Raw genomic sequence first — 21,390 nt, 5'->3', positions numbered from 1 at the left:
CAAATCATTTCTACCTATTTCCTGATAATTCACGACAGAGCCTATTATAAATTCCAAGATTCTTTAAATGATTTTAAATACAAACATCACAATATCTTAATTAATAAAAATAAAACCAGGCCTTCACCATTTCAGACTTTCCTAAAACGCTACAAGGTCCCTGTACTTTAGTGAAGTGCCTGATCAGACAGGCACTTATATGACATGTTCAAAGTATTTTTACAGATATTAGACGAGAATTTGAGGACACTTTTTCAAAAATGTGACCAATAAGAGTAACTTTTATGCAAAAATGTACATAAATACATCTGTATCATTTTCTTTATTCTCCATTAAAGCAGAATGCTAGACCAGGTATCATCAATCTTACTTGCTGAAACTTGCACAGGTCATTGTAAAACATGCGCGGATTTGATATTCCACAAGTCAGAGTTACTGCAGATTTTAGCAAGAATCCTTGTGTCAAACCAGTGAGCATCCTCTCTAGGCATTTGCTTTTTAAGGATGATTTGGGCTTGTACCTAACATCCACAGAGATTAAATAAGCATTTTCATGTTCTGTTTGCAAAAATGACATAAAAATATGTTGTTCTGAACTTTTAGTTCAGATTAGAGACTATAAACTTTCCAATGGAGACCTTCAGGAACCTGTTGGGTTCATACTTTGTCATGCCCTGTTTGGTACAGCCATTCTAATACTTTGCAATAGGATAAGTAATCATGCAAAAGAAAATGCCCATGCACGTTGTGGACTCTATACTATAAAGAAGCAAATTCTAATGCTTCAAGAAGAACTCTCCTTAATGCATCCTGAATTTTCCTGGCTGTAAAATGCCAAACATAATATTAAAACTGTTAGGTTAGATGAGAAATAGGGAAATAAAGCATACACACAATGTGAAGAATACAGAAACTAAAAGGAAACTGGCTTAGACATAACAGCTTGGTAAGAACTGCTTTTATTTTAGTGGTGTTTCATCACCATTTTTTTTAACAGAATTATGAAATATACATACAGGATATATGTATGTATGCATACCCTCAGTGTGGGCAAAAGCAGCAATTCCAGTAATTCTTCCCAATAATAATCGAAATGTACCATAATAAAAATATACACCTCTATATTGTCCTGCATTTCATATCCTAAATTATCCTCTCATTACAATTAAAATATAGCAATGAAACCCAGTATTGGATTGTCAAGAAATAAAATTATGTTGCCCAATTACAGTACCATTGTTTCTGACTAATCAAGCCAAGTTGAGTTTAGTTCTGCTAAAACTCAATTTTACATTTCTCATTAGTCACAAATGAACAAGTCAATGCAGAATCTGTTAACAGACAAATATAGAAGAACATAAAATTAAACTCCTTTCTGAATCCAAAACACAGAGGCAAAGACACATGTACTGTGTTCAGTTAGAAGGTTGTGCACATCCCTGATTAATCTACGTAAAGCAAGGGACTGGCTGGGTGCAAACCCTGTGTTCTAGCAGAACAGCTCTTTATCATGTTTTGTGATTTCAATCAATTCATCGAAAGGCCACACTGTCACAGGAAACAGGCTGTACCAATCAAACCGGGAAACTGATTATGGTGAAGCTGAACTGAAAATCAGTACCTGCACAGATGATGAGGGTTTTTCTTCCCTTTGTTCTCAAGCAGGTCTTTTTCAATGTGAAAGGTGTAAATGGTTAGCTGTGCACTAGGCAATGTAACTCTTAGGCTGCTGCCTGCCCCCGCATCCGTTGCTTCAGTGATCATGGCAACATGCCTAACAGGTCTTTGTAGGATTTGTTTTGTTCTTTGTAGACTCCTACTGTAAAATGAGTGTTGGAGAAAGTCAACTCCTCCCAGCCCTTACAACGTTTTAATTCTTTAAGTTCTTTTGAGAAAACACTGGTAAAATTACATTTTAAAAAAGAAAAAGTTTTCAATAAACCCATTCGATTTTGTGGTAATATTTATCCATCAAAAAATTTTGCTACTATAAACCAGGAAAGATAAATTTAGAAATTCTAAGAGAAACAGTGGGCATGACTGCATATGATAGAGAGTATTTTGCATTAACATGGTACGGTTATCACACTCATTTGAAATTCAGATAAATGTTTACAGAATAAAAGATTCAAAAAAGTTTGAAGAAAACAGATGCAACTCAGTGCACAGAGGTAAGTACCAACACCTACCTGTTTTTCAAACTGACTTCTGCTAAAATGGGAAAACAGCTGGTTAGAATGTTAGCGTACAAAATAAAGCTGCATTATGGAGCTGTCAGGCAAACATAGCATTACAGAGACAAAAAGAAGTAAGATCATATTTCTACCAAGACTTACAAGCTTTCTAAAAAACTCATGGTTATAGTTGAAATATCAGCTACAGTAGTGAAGGAACACAATTTGGGTGTTTTTTTTTTTAGCATGAGACTGAAGAAAAGAACACATAACTACATTATAATTTTGATTGGTCATTCTTTTTTTTAATAAAAGCCAGTCAATTCACAAATGAGTGTCATTTAGAACAGTTGATTTGGCAAGTACAAAGAACCAATTCTACACTAAATTGTAAAAGTAGAAGAGAGATAATTTGTACAACAATATGTTTTCCAATCTGAACAATAAACCCCTCCAAAATGCAGGCATTTTATGCTATCTCGTATACACATGCTTTAAAGTTAAAATAAAAATCTTATGGCTGATGTAACAGAGAAGTGTTCTGAATGTTGCAGAACCAGTAACTCTGAATTTTCCTGTCTGTAACGTATCAATCATAATATTAAAATCATTGTGTTAGGTGAGGAAAGAGGAATAGAGTCATACACCCAAACGAGAAGGATATTAAAAAAGGAAAGAAAAGTGGCCTAGACAAGAGTCTGGTTACTTGTTTCCTTTAAAGCTTTATTGAAATACTGGCTTTATTGAAAGTCACTTTGCATTCGAGGCATACACAAAAATTCTTTCTAATGATGTTTTAACTTTTTCAAGTTGCTGTTTGTAATAAAGTGGTTTTCAGCAAAATGTATTTTCCAGCTGTTGGTTTAAACTCCAAGACAGAAGAAAACATAAGTAATGGTTAAAATTGGAAAACTAACAAGATATAAATCTGTAATGTATTTAAAACACTACTTTAAAGGAAAACAGATTCACTGCAGAAAAAAAATTAAATCACAAACCTTCCTCTTCTGTATCACAAATACAAACGCCCCAACTACACATTTCTGTCTTCAGAACAGACAAAGGAACTTGAACAGGATCTGGTGATCAGCATACAATATTTACATACAGTATTCTTCTCATTGGGGGGAAAAAAAAGGAAAAAATGTTTGCGGGGGGGTGGGGGGTGGAATCTACTTCAACATAACAGATTTTATATTCTTAAATATTCTACACACAAAATCAGCTGATCTCTAGTGATATGAAAATCCTGGTTAACTAAAATTCAATCACATTGCTCCACAGCAATTTACAATAATGTGTTATCTACTTCTTAAAAGTAATTTTGGCTGGCTTTGAAATAGTACTGCTCTCTATAAGCTTTTGCTAGCTTTAAGGCACTGTACTTTAAGTTTCTTATCAACAGTATATTCATATTTCAGGTAATTCCCATACTTGTTTCAACTTCTCCTAACCCACCCCTGAAGACTGGGTTTCTTCCTGCTCTAGTGCTGCTAGAGGGTGCAAGCAAAGCACAGTGCAAACTCATTACTAGCACAGTGTCAAGCACTTCTCCTTCCTAGATAAAGGACCAGTGCAGTAACAAGACAATCCTATTCCTGTCTGAGGAGAGTAAACAGAATTTGCTTTTATACAGCTCCTTTCATATTCAAAATATCCCAATATGCTTTACAATAATGGGATAGATACACTGTCATTGCCGTAATCTTTAACACAGAGGACAAGGCTTTGTCTTGTGAGTAGCAAGAAAAGGAGGTCGTGAGTCCTTTTACGTTTCCTCACATCATCTAGACTGAAGGACAGGAGGGAATGGAGAACATAACAGACAAAACAGAAAGGGAGGAGGACAGCTGACCATTGTGAAATGTGTGAGACATCTCTTTCATCACATTCAAGGAGCACCTATCTAGAAGCAAAAATTAATCAGCAGGAAAGATTTATTTATTTATTTATTTTAAGACTGGCAGCAGGTACAATGCTAATCATATTTTTCTTTGAAGGCTTTTCTTGGGCAGGAAGGGAGGAAGGGAGCTAGGAAGCCTGGTGAGATGAATTTCACTTTCATCACAGCAAGTCAGGGATCCTATATGCATACAGAGATACAGTTCAGGTGAATGTAATGTAGTAGGCTGTATTGCCTACCCAGTCAACACAAGTACTCATCCTATAAAGAGATGAAAAATCCTGGCAGATGAGAATTTGGAAGGAACTTAGGAAAAAACACTCCTAAGGAAAACAGAAAGGGAACAGGAGGGTACGAACACAAGAGACAGCTACCCACCCTGCCTTAGAGCAAAGGTCCATCACCTGCCCAGCACTAGCTGGCAGAAGCTTCTCCAATGAGGATGGACTGGCCAAGGAAAGCACAACAATCTGCAGTCAGTGTTTTATTGCCAAGCTGTGTTCCCAAATGAATTAATAAAAAGTGGTGGCCTAATTAAACTACATCCTCTGCATCTTGCCTTCCTTCAGCACAGCCAACAACAGCTACATGCAACAGAACAGAAGTGGTTAAACTCTCCAAAGCACTTCATCAATCACTGCTCTGATTAGAGCCTCAAACAGTGAGGGCGAGAGAATTGCCCAAGAATCTACCTTCATTGCCTAGCTCTTCACAGAGCATTGCAAAATCTTTGGCAGCAACCATCCCCTGAAGGAAGAAGTTGGTACTCCTTCTCCACATCCTGCCCAAATGATGCTAAGGCTACATTCATCTAGCACCTCACACAGAAAGAGTGTGGATGGTGTTAGACACTCCACTTCTGCAAAGCTTTATGCAACCTGCAGCAAGTCCTTGCCCCTTTCTTGTTGGGAGGCTTCCCCTTCCTCTGCACTGAGCAGTTACGCCTTCAGCTGTGCTCACTGTTTAATTTCCCCCACTGCCTTTCTTCTCCTAACACATGCATACTTTAGCCTTGGCTATGGAGTGTAGACTGAGAAGGAACAATAGGAGCCTTTCAAGTCTTCAGAGTAAGCTTTGAGCAAGGCTCAGCTCAGAGACCCCGTCAATATTTACTGCAGTTTGAAGCCACTGTTTCATGGCTCCTTCCAAGCAGAACACACTAGTCGGGAACCCCAAGACTTTACTTCATTTTATTCTAGTAAGGTAAAAATAAGGGGATAAACAGATTACAACCAAAAATGCTTTTTCTTGGAAATACTCATGGTCACAGAACAAAAAGAAAAAAGGAAAAGGGAAGGGGGACAGGAAACATATAGAGGACACTGACACTGAACAATACCACAACTTATGTTTGAAGAGTAATTAGCCACTTGTAATTAGGGAAGTAATTTCTCCCCTAAAGATGATTAGTAAAGTTTGAAAATCACACTTCAGACAGCTACTATATGCAAAACCATTTAAAGTGACCCAAGCAAACAAAGTAATGCAAAGAAACCCACCTCATCAACTAACTAAAGCTCTATTCTCTTTGCAACACCTAGGTCACAGCATAACCACAGATTATAGTATGACCATAGGTTACAGCAGTGCATCTTTTTGCACAGATACAACCTTCTCATGTTTAAAAACCGTAAGTAAAAAACACACTTCCGGCTTATTGAGAGAACAAAGACAGAAAAAGGGTTAAGAATTTACATTTTTCATGTTAAGGACCTAAGTCATATGCAAGATGTAATTACTTGCACCCCAAAAGGGATGACTTCACATGTAATGAACGTACAATTAAATGTTTTTAAATAAACATTTTTCTAATTAAAATTGCAGGATTTTGTTTTCCTTTTTGCATTGCAATCAAGCTTCTGTATAAGCATTCAGCTATTTCCAGAAGCTTGCAGAATTGCAGCAAAACCAACAAAATCAAAAGAAGCATCCTGGCGGAAAACTGAGGTTGTCATTTGTAGAATCTCCCCCCTTTCTTCTTCTTCACTTACTCCCCATAATCATCCACATTATACCAAAAAAAAAACACCCTCCCAAAACCACATTTCTGACAGTGAAATACAGCTGGATTGACAATCATCATTTACCTGTTCAAACTGAAAGGCAGCTGTATGATTTTTTTGTTTAAGAATGGTTGGAGTCCTGTCTGAACACGCTTTCTTATGCTAGACTCCACTGAAAGTTTTGAGTCAAAAAGTCTGACAAGCCACTGTTAAGACAGGAAAAATTACAGCCTTAGCTTCAGATGTGCCAGGATCTTCTGAAAAACACATTTTGTGTCAGCCCTGGGGTTAAAGGGCATGCAACAGCAGAACAAATGCACCTTTCCACCTCACATGTTCAATTTTCAAATGCATGGAATTTTGATTGTTTGAGTTGCTTTATTTGAGAATGTTGCATTATTGTCATGGCATTTGTTTGATTTTTAAAATTTCGTAACGTCAGATGGATTCCCAATTCCACTCCTTTCACTTTAAGGGAATGCAGGAAAGCTTATAAGCCCCAAAAGATAGGTAGAAAGAACCAGTACAATTAAAGGAAGACATAAACACATCTGCAATAGAGGTAGGACTCCCGAATAACTGAGAAATGCTTGTTTCCAAAACAGAGTTCAAAAGAATAAACTTGAGGTTTCCCAGTCCCAAGAAAGTAGGCTCCCTTATACCAAAATCAGTTTGTAATAAATTCTCTTTACCTTTCTTTTATATTGCCTTATCCTAACCCTATGTGCAGGGTGAGAATTTTAATCAATATACATATTAATAAGCTTTATTTGATATATACAAAATAAATATGTAACCATCCCCAAAACAGTAGCTAAGATGGAACCAAAGTTTTGAAGAGGAAAAAACATTCAGTAAACAACAACTGAAATAAAAGTAGAACTGGCTTTGCAAAAGTGGTAAATGAAAACACACAGTGAATCTTCTCAGAAAGATTTAATTGTGTTCTATTTTTTTTAAAATAGCTTAGCATTACTAATAATGCTTTTGAAATTTGGAGAGGAATAAGAGAATGAGGGACAGTGAAGTACTCTCGACTGAACAGTTAATACTTACTTCTTTCTCTTCTATTACTGCAACCTAAAAAAATAAAATAACATCCCCAATGATTCAGTAAACTCAATGGGAATTTCATGCAAATATAGCACAGCATCTGGTGAGAATGTTAACATGCTATTTCTTAAATATTGCAGAATACTACTTACAGTTTATTCCCAATCACTTATTATGGAATACTGCAGAAAAAGGTAATTAATAATCCCATATTATCATAAATCATGATATTCTATATTAATCAGATAATTTTTCAGCTGACAAGCCATATTTGTGTAAACACTATTCTTGCTTCTGATACAATATTTAAATAAGAACATTACTGCAGTGATGTGGACTACAGTTAAGTAGAGAGTGCAGGAAAGGTTCTTTCTGAAACCTATGAATTTATCTTTAAAAAAATAATTATTTCTTTTCCTTTTCAAAGGTGGGAATGTTTCTCAGACCAAAACCATTAACAAAATTATCCCTAATAGGAATCACAGCTAACAGTACTAATCTCTAGCACATTTAACTGAAAACCACAGAACTTTTTCACCTGGGTATATCACCATATTTTTAGGAGTAAGACGTTACCAAGACTTGCTTTGTCTCTGACATTTTCATTACAGTGTGGAAAGCAGAGGACATTTTGTCTTTAAGGCTAAAACTGAACATGAAAGACAACAGATAATTCAAGAAGATTGGGTTAAATGTACCTGATACTAATTCTAATCTAAAAATCAAGTCTTGTAGGCATCCACTGTACTAGTTTTATGAAGAAAATAACCACACAAACACAAAGAAGATGTGATCATTCCTCAGTTGTACATAAGAAAAAAAAAAAAAAAAGAGTACAGAAATCCTTACTGGGCGCTGCAACAGTCTGATTTACTTACAGAAGTTAAAAAGGCAAAATTGCTTTCATCAGTAATAATATATTGGCTCCAAACTCTACACCTAAAATAAAGTGCTTAGGAAACTCTTCCAAATGCTTTGTTCTGAAGAAGGCCATTATAACAGCACTAAATCAAGACAGCTAGTATGAAAAATGGAAAACGGAGATTTCTTTTTACAGTAAGCTATAAAATGTAGTTCAGTCAGAGACAGGGTCTGAAAAAGTAATATTAAAGTGATGCTGTAAATCACTAAAAAAACTTTTTTTTTTTTTTTAAAAGCTAACTATCATGCTTTGGACTAGAAACAGTGAATATGGAGATTCGCTTCATAAAGTGTTCTTCAAAAGTAAGTTTTATATAATTCAGATATAGAGAAAAGGTTTGCTTGGAATTTGAATGCAGTGAATAGCCATGATATAATGACAAACAAGTATGATCTACCTCTCTAACTGATTATCCTTCTTCACCCACGCTGCCACTTGTTATGATAATGTGAATCTTAACCTTGATGAGAAATTTCATACCAACTTGATTAAAGATACTGCAAATAACAACACTCTCTATTTTGGTTTTATTTTAGTGATGAATCTCTTTATACTCTCAAAACCCTCAGCTAACGTATGGAACTTCTGCTAGTGAAGTTCCTATCTACAATGTAACTTTGGAGAGACTGATTTATATTTAATGTTTTTAAGTGAGGATTATGCTGTTAAGCATGTTACAGAATGATCATGTTCTCTGCAGGAAGCCTTCCTAGTATTTTTTGTAAATATAGTTTGTCTGAGGACTGTTTAAGACATAAGTTCTTCAACAAAATTGTGTATGCATTCCTTTACAATATTTGTGAACTCAACATAAAAAGCTATTAAACATTCACAGGACGTTTTTGAAATATATTTTAAAAAATCAACTTCACGGAAAATTTTCAAATATTTCTTGCAACTCACTACAAATACATACAAGTAACATTAAACTGGGCCCAATATCTTACATCTGGATCTACCAACACAGAGACTACAAAACATGATCAAATTTCAAGTGTACGCATGACGGATACAATTTAAGAATGAGAACTTGATTTTTTTTGTGAGACCTGATATTTAGAAAAGTTTATTTCATCAACATCTTTCTTCTCAAATTAAACATGTGCCACATTTCCTGAAAGATGTCTCCCTCTCATTACATTGTACCTCATAGCCACTAGACATCAGCAAGTCCACTGGAAATCAAGAAAAATGTAACACTTAGTACTCCACTAAACGAAACTGCTTCAAGAATAATTGCTTTCTCATTCTCCCAGCAGCCTCAAAATACAGTGACATGCCACATGACAAGAATCCCTTGTCACCATTTTGGTAAACAGGTAATAAATTACATGGTTTATATATTAAGAGTTTACATTTGCAAGGAGAAATAGCATTCTCCAGCAAAACAGGGACTTCTGTTTTGTAGAAGACTATTGTTCTATTTTCTAGAAAACAGAGACTTCTTTCCTGAATACAGTGTTTTAATTATTTCAGTGAGGAAACAATCCTATCCTATTTGGGCATTCACAAGATCCATCTGGTCTTTAAGGAATATCTTATCTAGAAGAGAGCAGTATATTGCATTTAGTGCTTTGCAAAATACATAACCTGTATCCCAGTGGTGTACTACTGTATCTGATTAATTTCACCTTCATAATCTTAAATTAACAGGGGGGTTTTGGCACATACCAAATTATCCTCCACTGTATAAGGTGTCTAACACCTCAGAGTTTCACTAATGCCTATCTGCTGATCACCTATGATAAGCCAATTCTCACTTTTGAAACTGCTGACAGCAAAGCAGCTCCTTATTCTACCAGGTTTACTTTTATCCCCTTCAGCTCCTCAAAGGTGGAAGTCCCAACTCTGCAAAAATTGTTCAAAAAATCTCAGTCTAGAACTTATTTGGACATAATCAAATACCCACAGGGATATATAGTCCCATGCTGCTGTGCCCTTTGACTAGATTCGATTCACACAGATTATGTGGCCTCACAAAAACTGGCAAGCCTAACTACTGAAACTTATTCATGAACTACACTATAAAATCATCAATACAGGACCTAAATAAACTCCCATCCAAAGCAGTGGGAGAATCTTTTTACTTCAATAGAGTTGGATCTGAACATTGCTGAAAACAGTGCAATAAAAAAGCATGAAAAGGTGGTGCATTTAAAAACAAACAAACAAAAAAAATCAACATTAGATCCTGTAGTATCTATCAAGGCATACAACTCAGATGAATGGACTTCCATTCCTCATTAGTACCCATCAGTCCCTACTGACTTCTGCAACTTTTAAAAACTAGGATATTTATTTAAACTACTTTCCTTAATCAGCTTTAGGGACCTTTTTTAAAGTTATTTAAGAACCTATGGGTGTAAAGAAGCAGAAATAAAATTTTAGACAGCTAGGTACCAAGCAGCCTCAAAAATCCCACCTGGCTCCTGTCTGCAACTCTAGGTACCTAAATATATTCAAAATTCTGGTTCTGAGGATCTGTTCTTTCTCAAATCAGTGAGCTAAAAAACCTGCTTAAATAAATTACTCATTTTACAGGCTACAAAACAAAATGAGTAAATATCAGTATGAAGGCACAACTTCACTCTTTCAGCGTCTTTAAGGACAGCATTCAAGATTATAAACTCTGCAATTATGCACTTATGCTTACATTTGGAAATACTTCTACAGTGATAAATAGAACCAGCACATATTTCACCAAAGCCGCTACTGCAGTTCTCCAAAATCTTAACCTGATTTTGCTGAAGATGACCTGCACACCATGGGCTGAAAACAGAAAGAAAGTGAACATGCATACTAGCTGCTTTCATTTAGCTTTTTTTTTCTTTTTAAATCCAGTTTACTATGCACGACACAAGCAAAAGCATACAAAGGATAAGATGATTTGCACTCACTTAATAAATACAGGCAAATACCAGCTTTGATCTCACCACTTTTATTGGAAAGCTCAGTTCACCATAAAGTGTGCGAGACAGAAGGAAAGAGAGAAACACAGAAGTGACTGAAATGCGAAGGGAAAAGTGTATATAACTTAGACATAATTGAAGGGACAAATACAACCCTAGAATTAAGATCTTTTGAATGCAGGAATAATAAACTTCCAAGTAAATGTCACTTCACTATGACTGAGTTTCCCCAATTGCGTATTGTATATATATAATTTTATATATATAATTATTAGGCACACACTTCCCATGTTCTTTCCCCCCAAAAGCAGAGCTGACAATGGTGACAGCAGAGTGTGTAATTAGTTTTTATTGTTCCCCTGACAGCCATAGCTCTGCAAGGACCCCTTGCCTTTTCCATTGTAAATGTTATGGAAAAATACACTAATGACAGGCATTTAATTATGGGCACAGCGACCATGATGGGAGCTGTGCCAAAAGTGATTGGCAGCTTTGGATACCAGATATTCACAGCAATGGTTCTTTTTCTCCCATACCTTGTAACCCAGATTACTGAAGAGGTGAGGTTTTAAAAATATATTTTCTAAAGCTTTGTGTATTGTCTATGGATATTATTAACTATCGCCTTAAAAACAGATGGAAAAAATAAATAGACAAAATGGTAATTTTTTTTGTTCAAATGTAGCATGAGGTTTTTTGAAAGAGGTCTATCCACTGTCAATGCCATCAACGTAAAAGAAATCCCCACCAGCTCTGGCACATAGCTGACTTTTTTTTAATTATACATAGCTACAAACAAAAAGATACTATGCCCCCTAACATAACTTTGTTCAATATTTACAATAAACTGTCCCACATTCAACTGTAGTTGCTGAGGTGCTTTTTTGCTTGATTAATTAGCAATTGGGAGACCCGCTTTTTGGCAGCTTTTGTATCCCTATTATTTCTTCTGGTTTGGCACAAAAACTCCCTTTTGGGAGCACCAGCATTTGTACTGTACCCCGCTTAGTGATGGATCACTAATTTTTAATAAGTTAAACCCCGAGAGAACTGCAAAAAGATGTATAAGTGTATTGGTGCAATAACTATAAACAAATAAGTAAAAAAAAGGGGGGGGGAAGGGGTGTTGGGGAGAGCTGTTGCAGCACATAAAATATGAGATCTTTTCCAGACTATGCATGGAGAGCCTGTCCAGGAGATCACATATAGTCTGAACACCCGGGTCTGAATTGGCTTTTAACTACTTGATCCAAATCTCTGCCTTTATCTTTAAAAAGCTTTTAAAAAACGACTAGCTAATGTGGATGCACATTTTCCTTGAAGAATGCTATATCTGAATGTCCTTTTACTGTTTCTCATCCCTCCCCCATCACCAGATGAATGAAATTACTCTGTGAAGCAGATCTCTATGAAGAATGACCACACAATTCTGGACCAAACGGTTCTAAGTCTATGTAGCAGTCACAAATCCCTGACTAAGCCGAACAAAGCAACATTATTCCTAAGTGGCAAGTTTGGGAATATAAAAGTGAAGCTGTCTGGCTCTAAAGTGGTAACTTGCAAATAGCTGCAGAATCAATGTTGGCTGTCCATCCCCCATCCAGCTGGCTCTCATATCAGTAACTTCAAAAATGCAGTTTGCCATTATGGTGGCTTAAGGCACTTTGTGTGCCAGTGCAATGACCATGCTGTGTGTGCATGTCAGAAGGTCAATACTTTCAAATTCCAGAGTCTCTCTTTATTTCCCCTCTTTTCTGGAAACAACAGGAAAGAGAGCAGGATTGATAGCTCCTACTTTGTTAACTTCTGCTCACCGACCGCCCTGCCTGTATGAATATATGTAGCTATTTTTTTAAAATCTGATTAGACATCAACTGAAGAAAAAATAACACCACAAACAAACCAACAATGCAGCTGGTTTTCCTACTCATTAACAACATTAATTAGCAAGTTTCTTTGCAACAACTTTTAACGAATCCAGGAAACCCAACATCATTACAGTTGCTAGCAGTCCTTACCTAACACTGATGAACTAGCATCGCAGACTGATAACTGTGCTACAAAGATCATCATCAAATCTACCAGTAAGCAAAGTAAAATACTTCCTTTTTTCTGTCTCCTCACAAAAAATATATCTATATTTTATTTATACAGCACTACCAAACCAGCAAAATAATAGACATTGAGAGATTTGCTATTTTTTTTGTTCAGTTTTGATGAAAAGATTTAGAATGTATTCAGCTCCAGTTTCAAAGCCACAGAGATAAGATACTCAAATTTATTTACAAAATTAAAACAAATGTAAAGTAAAAATTAAAATAAAAAAACCCTAGGCACAGTACTAGTATTATAATAAAACTTATATATATTTCTTAGCAATTCCCTGTGTGATAAAACAATGTGATTTGAATGTCTGTAGAGAGAAGGTAGTTCTTCTGAAGTGTAATATGAATACAAAAAATACTACTTTGAAGTCCACAAAGGCAAAAGGTAGTGCTTCATTGCTTCCCACTAGAGAAAGGCTGCAGTGCTCAACTACTACTGATGAACAACTCACACAATGCGAATATGCCCGCCACTGGCCAACATCTACCCACAAGCATAAAAAATGAAATAATTTCAGGGAGGAAAAATTGTATTATTTTAACAAATAACGAATGTCAATGCTACACAGCAAACATTAATTATGGCACAAAATACACTGTCAAAATATGCATCCTTTTAAATGTCATGAGGCCAAATTTTATCTTTCAGAATGGAACAAAAAGATATTTTAGCAGAGGGTGATCAGAGTCAAAGCAAACATATCTCCTACCCCAGTTTTTTGCCTCACCACATGATTCACAAGCAAGTCACTCCTCTGCACTCCAGCACCATCTCATTACTGTCATGAAAAACTAAAAATGGTGCTTATCAAATAAGACAGTTCTTCAAGAGTCCAATGAAAGCAAATAAAAAATATGAAGTTACTCAGTGATAAACATGAAGTAAAATTTTTTATTGTTGAACAGTTCCTCATTACATGAATATGCTGATTTAATGACAGAAAAGAAAATTAACAAAGTAAAAATTAAGCAATACTGTACTTACAGGTTTTGTCAGTCTAAGATCCTTTTTTTCCATGCCATATATCAGCATGGATAGGTAAATTCTTCCACTAGATTATAATGCAAGTGACAATACGAATTGCAATTTTCAAGGCTTTTCAGGTAAAAATTGCCAAAACTGAAGAATTTGCTATAAACTAGTATTAGCAATTCAAGCAGATCTTGCTAATTAGCAGGACTCTTGTGCATCTTCTTGTTAGCTGATTTTTCTTTTGGCAGCATTTTTACTGGTTATGCATTTGAACAGAAAAATAGCCATAAAACTCCTAGCATACCAGTTAACAGAACAAGGGCTTCAAACAATTTCTCTATTGCAGCAGTTAAAAATAAACAAATTCATTTTTGCCATAAAACTAGGATCTAACAATGTATTTTCATCAGCCTGTCAACAGTAAAATATGACGGATGTTTCCCCAGATGAAAAAAAAAATAAAAAATGGGGTGGGGGGTCATTTTTTCCTTTATTGGAAACCTTGGCGTTCTACAGGAGAGAAATACAATCTCAATCCTCACAGAACAGCATCCTTTTTTAATATATTTTCAAATACTTAATTTTAACACTAATTATTTTTACAAATGCGTAGGAGGGGGAATTTGTAGTTTTATAATATAACAATTTATGCTTGGTTTCTTAAAAAGGAGTATTACAGATATCTATACATGTTTGCACACTGTAAAATAATACCCACAATTTTAAATGAGCTCAACTACAATCTAGCTGGTAGAGACTACAATGAATAGGGAGAATGCAAAAATGCAAGGAAGACTTCTAATGCATGAAGGATTCTATTCTTCCATTCAGTTATGCTGAAGTACATTACAGTAGGGCTTACTCACAATAACTGTAATACTACCAGAAAGCAATTTCAATAACGTGTCTGTTTATTTTAAACCAAACGTTTCCATTTCATTATGTTGGTGTGCTGCTGACTGACTAAATTTTAAGCACAAGTGCAACGAAAACTTAAGCAAAACAGGGCCCTTTATTCTCAACAGTGAATTACACTATTCAGAACCACTAGAAGAACATATTAATCATGAGACCAAAGACATTTTTTAAAAAACAATGCTGAGAACTGGATAGCAGAGCAAAGAGTGATTATTGGAAGAAAATCCCAGTTCCAAAATACTCCTAGCTGCTTCAAAAAAACCTGAAAAACAAACAGTGAACCAAAGCAAGAGAGATACATCTCACAGCTATGGACAAACTACTGTCTACTTATGCTTTCCCCAGGAAAGGCTGCATCTTTGTTAGCATCTTCTCTAAGGTGATCCAAGTGACCAGCCTTCTTTACACGCTTTTTTAAAGTCTAATATTTCAACAATGCAGTACTCTGCCCAGCAACAGTCTAGTCTAGGAAGTACCAGTAATAGGGTACTGTAGTAAGCCTAGAGAGTTCTCAAAGCATATCCCTGTAATCTTCTCTGTTTCATTTCACATTTCTGTGCCTGAGTGTTTGCTTACCTACCTGCCCACCTACTGACCCAGGGGCTACTAGCATGCAAAGAAACAGCACAATGGGAAGATGGCCAAGATAAAGCACAGATTCTACGAATAATTTTAGTGAAGCTATTCATTTTCTAAATATTTAAGAGTTCATCAACTAAAAAAATTCTCTTTCAGAGATCTTTTTTTCCTCACACATTTATTTACTCTATACTATATCACCGTCTAACAACACACTTCAATGCATATTTCCATACATATGTATACACATGCGTATATATACATAAGTATACACATACATACATTGAAATGCATACATATTCGCATACGAATGTATATATATTACATATGCCTCTCCATATGAATGCAAAGACCATGACTCCTGAAGAACTAATTGCATTCATTCATTTTCTCAGCCCAGCATGAAGCTGGTAGATTGCTGGGATCATAGCAACAGGGGAGAGAAAGGAAGGCTCATCTTTATCTGTCCCTCTCCAAAAGGATATAGGGCTAGCAGAAAGAATACAGTGAAGTGTTGTCACTGTGCATTTGGGAAAGATTTAATAAGAAGCATTTCATGAAGACCATGTACCACTTAACAAGGTGCCTTTCATACGAAGGTGGAAGCCAGTGAAACTATTGTTCTTTGTGTAGTTTTTCCACAGAATGTTTCAAACTGTTTCAAAACACCACTTTTAAAATAAACACCAATATTCTTTTGGATACACAAGGTGTTAATGAAACTATTAAAAGCACAGAAAGTAGGTATGAAGAACTGAAGGCTCTACTACTGATCTTTTAATTACAAGAAATAAGAGATTTCTTCAGCTCTCAGAGCAAGCTGCTGGATACAATGCTCTTGAAATACAACCTATGCTGTTTCAAAATAGTTATATATACTTATATACGTGTGTGTGTGTGTATCCCAAGTACTTAACCTCTTATGCTTCCCTCGACATATAAGTTATATGGAATACCAAAACCAAAGCAAATGTTTTGATTTTGCCCCTCTTCATCCCCAACTTCTTAGTTGTTCTTAACACACTTATCTGCCGCTGTCTTATCCCAACCATTTCTGCATGGTTTCCCTAATCTCTGTACATAGGCAGAACGACTTCTAGATAAAAAACAGAAAAGCCAAACTGAACAAAAAAACAGCCACGTGACCTCACCATATACAACCAACATGCCATGGTGAAATCTGCAAACACATATAAATGGATGGTTGGATTCTCAGACATCTATCCAGCTGACCAGCATACTCCCAAGAAGCACCAGGTGTGCATGAGCAGCCATGGTCAAAGCTTCTCAAAATTAAGTCTACGCATTTGGCTGGTTCAGGGAGGCACTTAAGTACACATCCATTCACCCACACAACTGCAACAGAATTTAAGTGTGTCGGTATGGACTTCAGGGAAGTGAGATGCTTTTCTGAATCAGTGACTAAATACTCAGCTACAAAATTCACCTAAGTTTAGACATCCAGGTTGTGAAATTCTGGTCTATGCATAGAATTTTCAGAAGCATCCACTAATTTTTCTGTTCACTGCTCCCAAGTGTCTATCTTACAAAAAAACCCCTCTGGTAATATTGATCAGATTGTGGTATCCAGCTTAATTATGGGAACTCACCAGTTGAAGCTGAAATGATTTTTCAGTTATCTAAATTCTCTAATTACCATCTGATTTCTTGATTTTATTATCCACATAAATACACAAACAGAAAATATATCAGCATCCTATGTCTTTATAATAATTCTCTTGTGGATGTAACTTTATACACAGTTTTCTTGTAAAAGATACAGCCAAATCCAGTAATACTGCTAGTAAAAAGTATTTGCTTTCGTGAGACTACAAGGTTTGGCCTCTATATATGACCAGAAACTAGACTTGAAATGCAAGTATTATTAACCACCCTGAAACTAGTAACAATTTATGAAGCTATACAACCTGCCACTGAAACAACTTATAGGGAAATACCTAAATACAAACCACAATCTTGAGGCACAATCCTGCAAGCAGAAAAACGTAGTAATAATTACAACAAGTAGTTCAGCTTGAACTCTGACAAGATTAAAAGCAGTAGCAAGCACTAAGCAAGCAGACCGCTTCAAAATTTGGCCCAAGTACATGACATTTTGGCTGAATTCTAATTACAAGGACACTAGTAATCAGGATTAAATGAATATGCTCCATTACAAAACAAACTCCCCAAACTATTTTAAGTGTTGGATTCAGAATAATATTCTTTGACAATAACGTTTTGCTGTCTCATATAAGAACGCATATGCAAACAGCACTGCAAGACTAATGCACTTTAAGGTGACAATTAGAATTTATGTACACTTAATTCTAAGCCTACATAAATAACAAAAATATTAGAACACATTTTCAAGCTTACTTGAGGATTAATTTCCAATCCACAAAAAAAGGATTAAAATAACTTATTTTATTATACTTTGAAATTCTAATACTCAAACGTATTCTCATCTGGAATTGGACTACAGCATTTATGGTACTTCATGTACGTTGATAATTAAATACATAACAAAAATAAGGCATGGGAATACTTAAAACATTTCTAAGAACAGACTTAGGCTCTGTAAGAATATACAGTTTTGTTACTCATACATGCTAACAGTAATGATCACAGAATATTTTTTTAATTGTTCTAGCAGAACTTTGGCAACTAACCAAGAAACGTAATGTGAATTTTGCTAATAGACTAGGATTTCTTATTTACCAAATATTGTTTGCACCAGGCGCACTTATCAGTTGGGCCACTCATCAATTTACTAACGTGTCTTTTAATAAGGATGAGATCTTTATGTATTTCAATAAATTGCTGGAGTTTCATGCTAAAAACCTAAACATCATCCTATCTGAGGGAAGTACAATCATTATTAAATTCTCGAAAGTTTTGAAGAAACCTTAATTTAGAGTGCCTTTAATCACTATCAAAATGATCAACATTTCATTTTTAAAGTGAATTAATTAGATCTACAGCAGTTTGTTAATTCTGAATAAATACAGTAAGCTAAAGCACAATGGTGGCATTTGTGTTTAAAGAATGACAGTATATTTGGTCTTCTGATTTCAAATGTTATCACGAAGTAAGCATCCCTACTTACTTCTACATGTATAAAAACCAGACTGTTCATCTCCCGAGTCTGCCTCTGGAAGCAGATAAATCACTGTGATGTTATTCCTGCAACAATGTTAATTGCTCTAAAAATTTTGATAACCGAAGTGAATTTTGCCTTCAGCTTAGATTCCGAGGAAACGAATTCAAAACAGAAGTGTTTTCCTTTCTTTGGATCTCTTACATCTGCCGTTCAGGTGTTTGCCTGTTTTACTGTAATGATCGTGTGACTTGGAAAGCACATAAAAAACAGCACACTGTATAAAACAAAGGAGAAATACCTCTGCACCCTGCTCTTTCTCGAATTTTTAACTCACAGATAAACATGGCATGTGCAAATAGAAACTTCCATTGTGAGAGCGCAGTGTATATTTTAAAACAAGAAGAAACGCTTGGTTCTAAAAGGGAAGGTTTAGAAACATCTTTATAATTAACTCTTCCTCTAGTGTTTGGAAGAATAACAAAACTAAGTTTTCTTTGCAGTCTGGTGATGTTTAATCTTGGACTAAGAAGAGATTTCATTAACAGTAATAAAATATGACTAAACTTACTCGAATCCTTACAAATCCATTCAATGCATAATACCTACCAACTATGTAAGCATTGCTTGTACCTTCAACTATCTTTAACTATATGCAGTTATTGTATAAACTCATCACACGCAAGAGAGCAGAAGTGAAGAGTCTTGAATTTAAGGCTATTTAAGTATTTTAGCTGTTATGCCAGCAACATGTGCAGTCAAACCCATTTCTTTCAACAATCCTCCTTCCACCCAGTGGGATTTGCAAATATTACTTTATTTTTTTTCCAGCACTTATATTTCATTTTGCCTAGCAACAACAGAAAAAACTCTGGTTTTGAGCGACAAGCAGGTTTGGGGGATATATGTTCTTTGATGTGAGATGTGACTTTTCGTCCTATTTACTCTGAGCAATTTTTTTCAAGTCACACATGTAAAAAAGAGGAAAATGTAGAGATAGGCATTTAAAATTACAGATGCTCATCATTCCCAAGCATGATTGTTACTTTGGATAAATACTCTTTGTCTCAAGCTTTGCGTCCCAACTATTTATTGCTGAGGCGTTGTTACCAAGATCACAGTATTAAAGCACTGGGCAGACTCTTGCACTCTGGGCACTTGAAAATTCTGCCTGTTAACTTCTGCACCACCTATTTTGAAGCCACTCTGGAATACCGAGTGGAGGAGTTTTCTGCAGGCAGCACAGATCTATTAAAAAACATGACCTGTGACAAAAATCAATGTGCTAATCTCAAACCAAACAGCAGTATCAGAAGCATAAAAAAGAGATAACCTAAGATAAAATGTCCCTAAATTTACTTCGACTAGCTTGACACGTTTTTAAAAAAAAAAAAAGTCTGCTCACACGCACTTTTAACAAGGCAAAAAAATTTAATACCCAGGTGACTTTTTACATGGATACCATTTGGAGCAGGACTGAAATTTTCTGATGCTAAACGTGAGGGAAAACTCCAGAAAAATTAAATGGAATCTCCCTTCCCAGCAAAAGGCTCGTGGCGCTGCACGCCCAGCCCGGTGTCAGAAACCCTCCGGCGCGCCTGGGCGCGCGGGCAGCGGGCAGGCAGTGTCAGCACCGCTCAGCCCCGACGGGGAGGGACGCCGGCGCTCCGCCGTCCTCTCCTCGACGGCACCGGCATCCCGCCGGCCCGGGACGGCGTACCTCCCTCGCTCCCTCACGCTTACCTCTAGCCCGCCCGGCAGAGCCCCCCCGCCGGGCTGGGCAGAGCAGGGGTAAAGGCACCCCGCCGCCGCCGCCGCTGCCACCCCTGACAAGCGATTCCGCCCGGGGCTGCCGCGAAGCCGGGGCCGGCCGCCCCGCTCCGTCACGGCGGGGAGGGAGACCGCCGCCTCCCTGCCCGGGGCCGGCTCCCCGCGAGAGCGGGCGGCTCGGGGCCGCGCCCCGCCTGCCGCAGAAGCCCGCCGGGGCACAAGCGGGGGGCTGCTACCTGCGCCCCCTCATCCCACCCAAACTCCTGTGGCAGGCTCGGCCGCAGTCGCGGGCTGCCCCGCTGCGAGAGGCGCCCACGCCGCGCCGGGGGCGCATCCGCCTGGCGCCCGCGGACCGTAGACGGCCGAGCCCGGGGAAGCGGCTAGCCTTGGTGCAGCGCTGGGGGCCGGGGGGTGGGGGAGAGAAAAATACCACCACCAGCACCACCACCCCGTCGCTGCCTGTAGCCCTAACCCTCCGAAAAATAAAGTTTTCCACCCCATCTTGCAGCCGGGGCACTTTCTGCAGGCGCCGGGCAAGAGCCGCCAGCGCCGGGGGCGCGGCGCCGCTTCCCCCCCACGCTCCCCCACCCGCCGCCGCCCGGTGCGCGCCCGCGGCCGCCCCGCGTACCTGGGATTGGTGCTGTTCCAGTAGACGGCGTAGCGATCGGCAACCGCCTTGGCGCCGGGCTCCTGCCCGCGCACGCACACCCACAGCGCCGCGGCCGCCAGCAGCAGCATCTCCACGTGCGGCATCGCGCCCGGCCGGCGGCGCGGCGAGACGGGATGCGGGGAAAATTAAGAAAGGGGGAAGGGAAAAAAAGGGGGGGAGGGGGGAGGGGTGGGGGGGCAGACGGGACCGAGCCCGGGCGCGGGAGGCGGTGTGTGGGGGTAAATCAATGAAAAACGAGGCGCAGAGGCGGGTGGGCTCCGCGGCGTGCCGCGCCGCAGCGAGCGGAGGGCGCCTGCCGCCGCAGACGGGCA

The 21,390-nt window shown here is 37.8% G+C and overlaps 1 protein-coding gene across 2 annotated transcripts in view; it reads right to left on the bottom strand.

Moving 5' to 3' along the window:
- EFNA5 (ephrin A5) overlaps positions 1-21,184 on the bottom strand; it is a 215,223-nt gene extending 194,039 nt beyond the window's left edge. For both annotated transcript variants that reach the window (XM_049795637.1, XM_049795638.1), the window contains exon 1: positions 21,038-21,184. In XM_049795637.1, the coding sequence (XP_049651594.1) occupies positions 21,038-21,162 (125 nt within the window). In that variant the 5' untranslated portion in view covers positions 21,163-21,184. The remainder of the gene's footprint in view (positions 1-21,037) is intronic.
- Between the last annotated feature and the right edge of the window lie 206 nt (positions 21,185-21,390).

The sequence above is a fragment of the Accipiter gentilis genome, chromosome Z (assembly GCF_929443795.1).
Source record: "Accipiter gentilis chromosome Z, bAccGen1.1, whole genome shotgun sequence".
In the NCBI taxonomy this organism is placed as follows: Eukaryota; Metazoa; Chordata; class Aves; order Accipitriformes; family Accipitridae; genus Astur; species Astur gentilis.
Note: the sequence above shows the minus strand (reverse complement) of the source record. Positions and strands in the feature narration are given on the sequence as shown.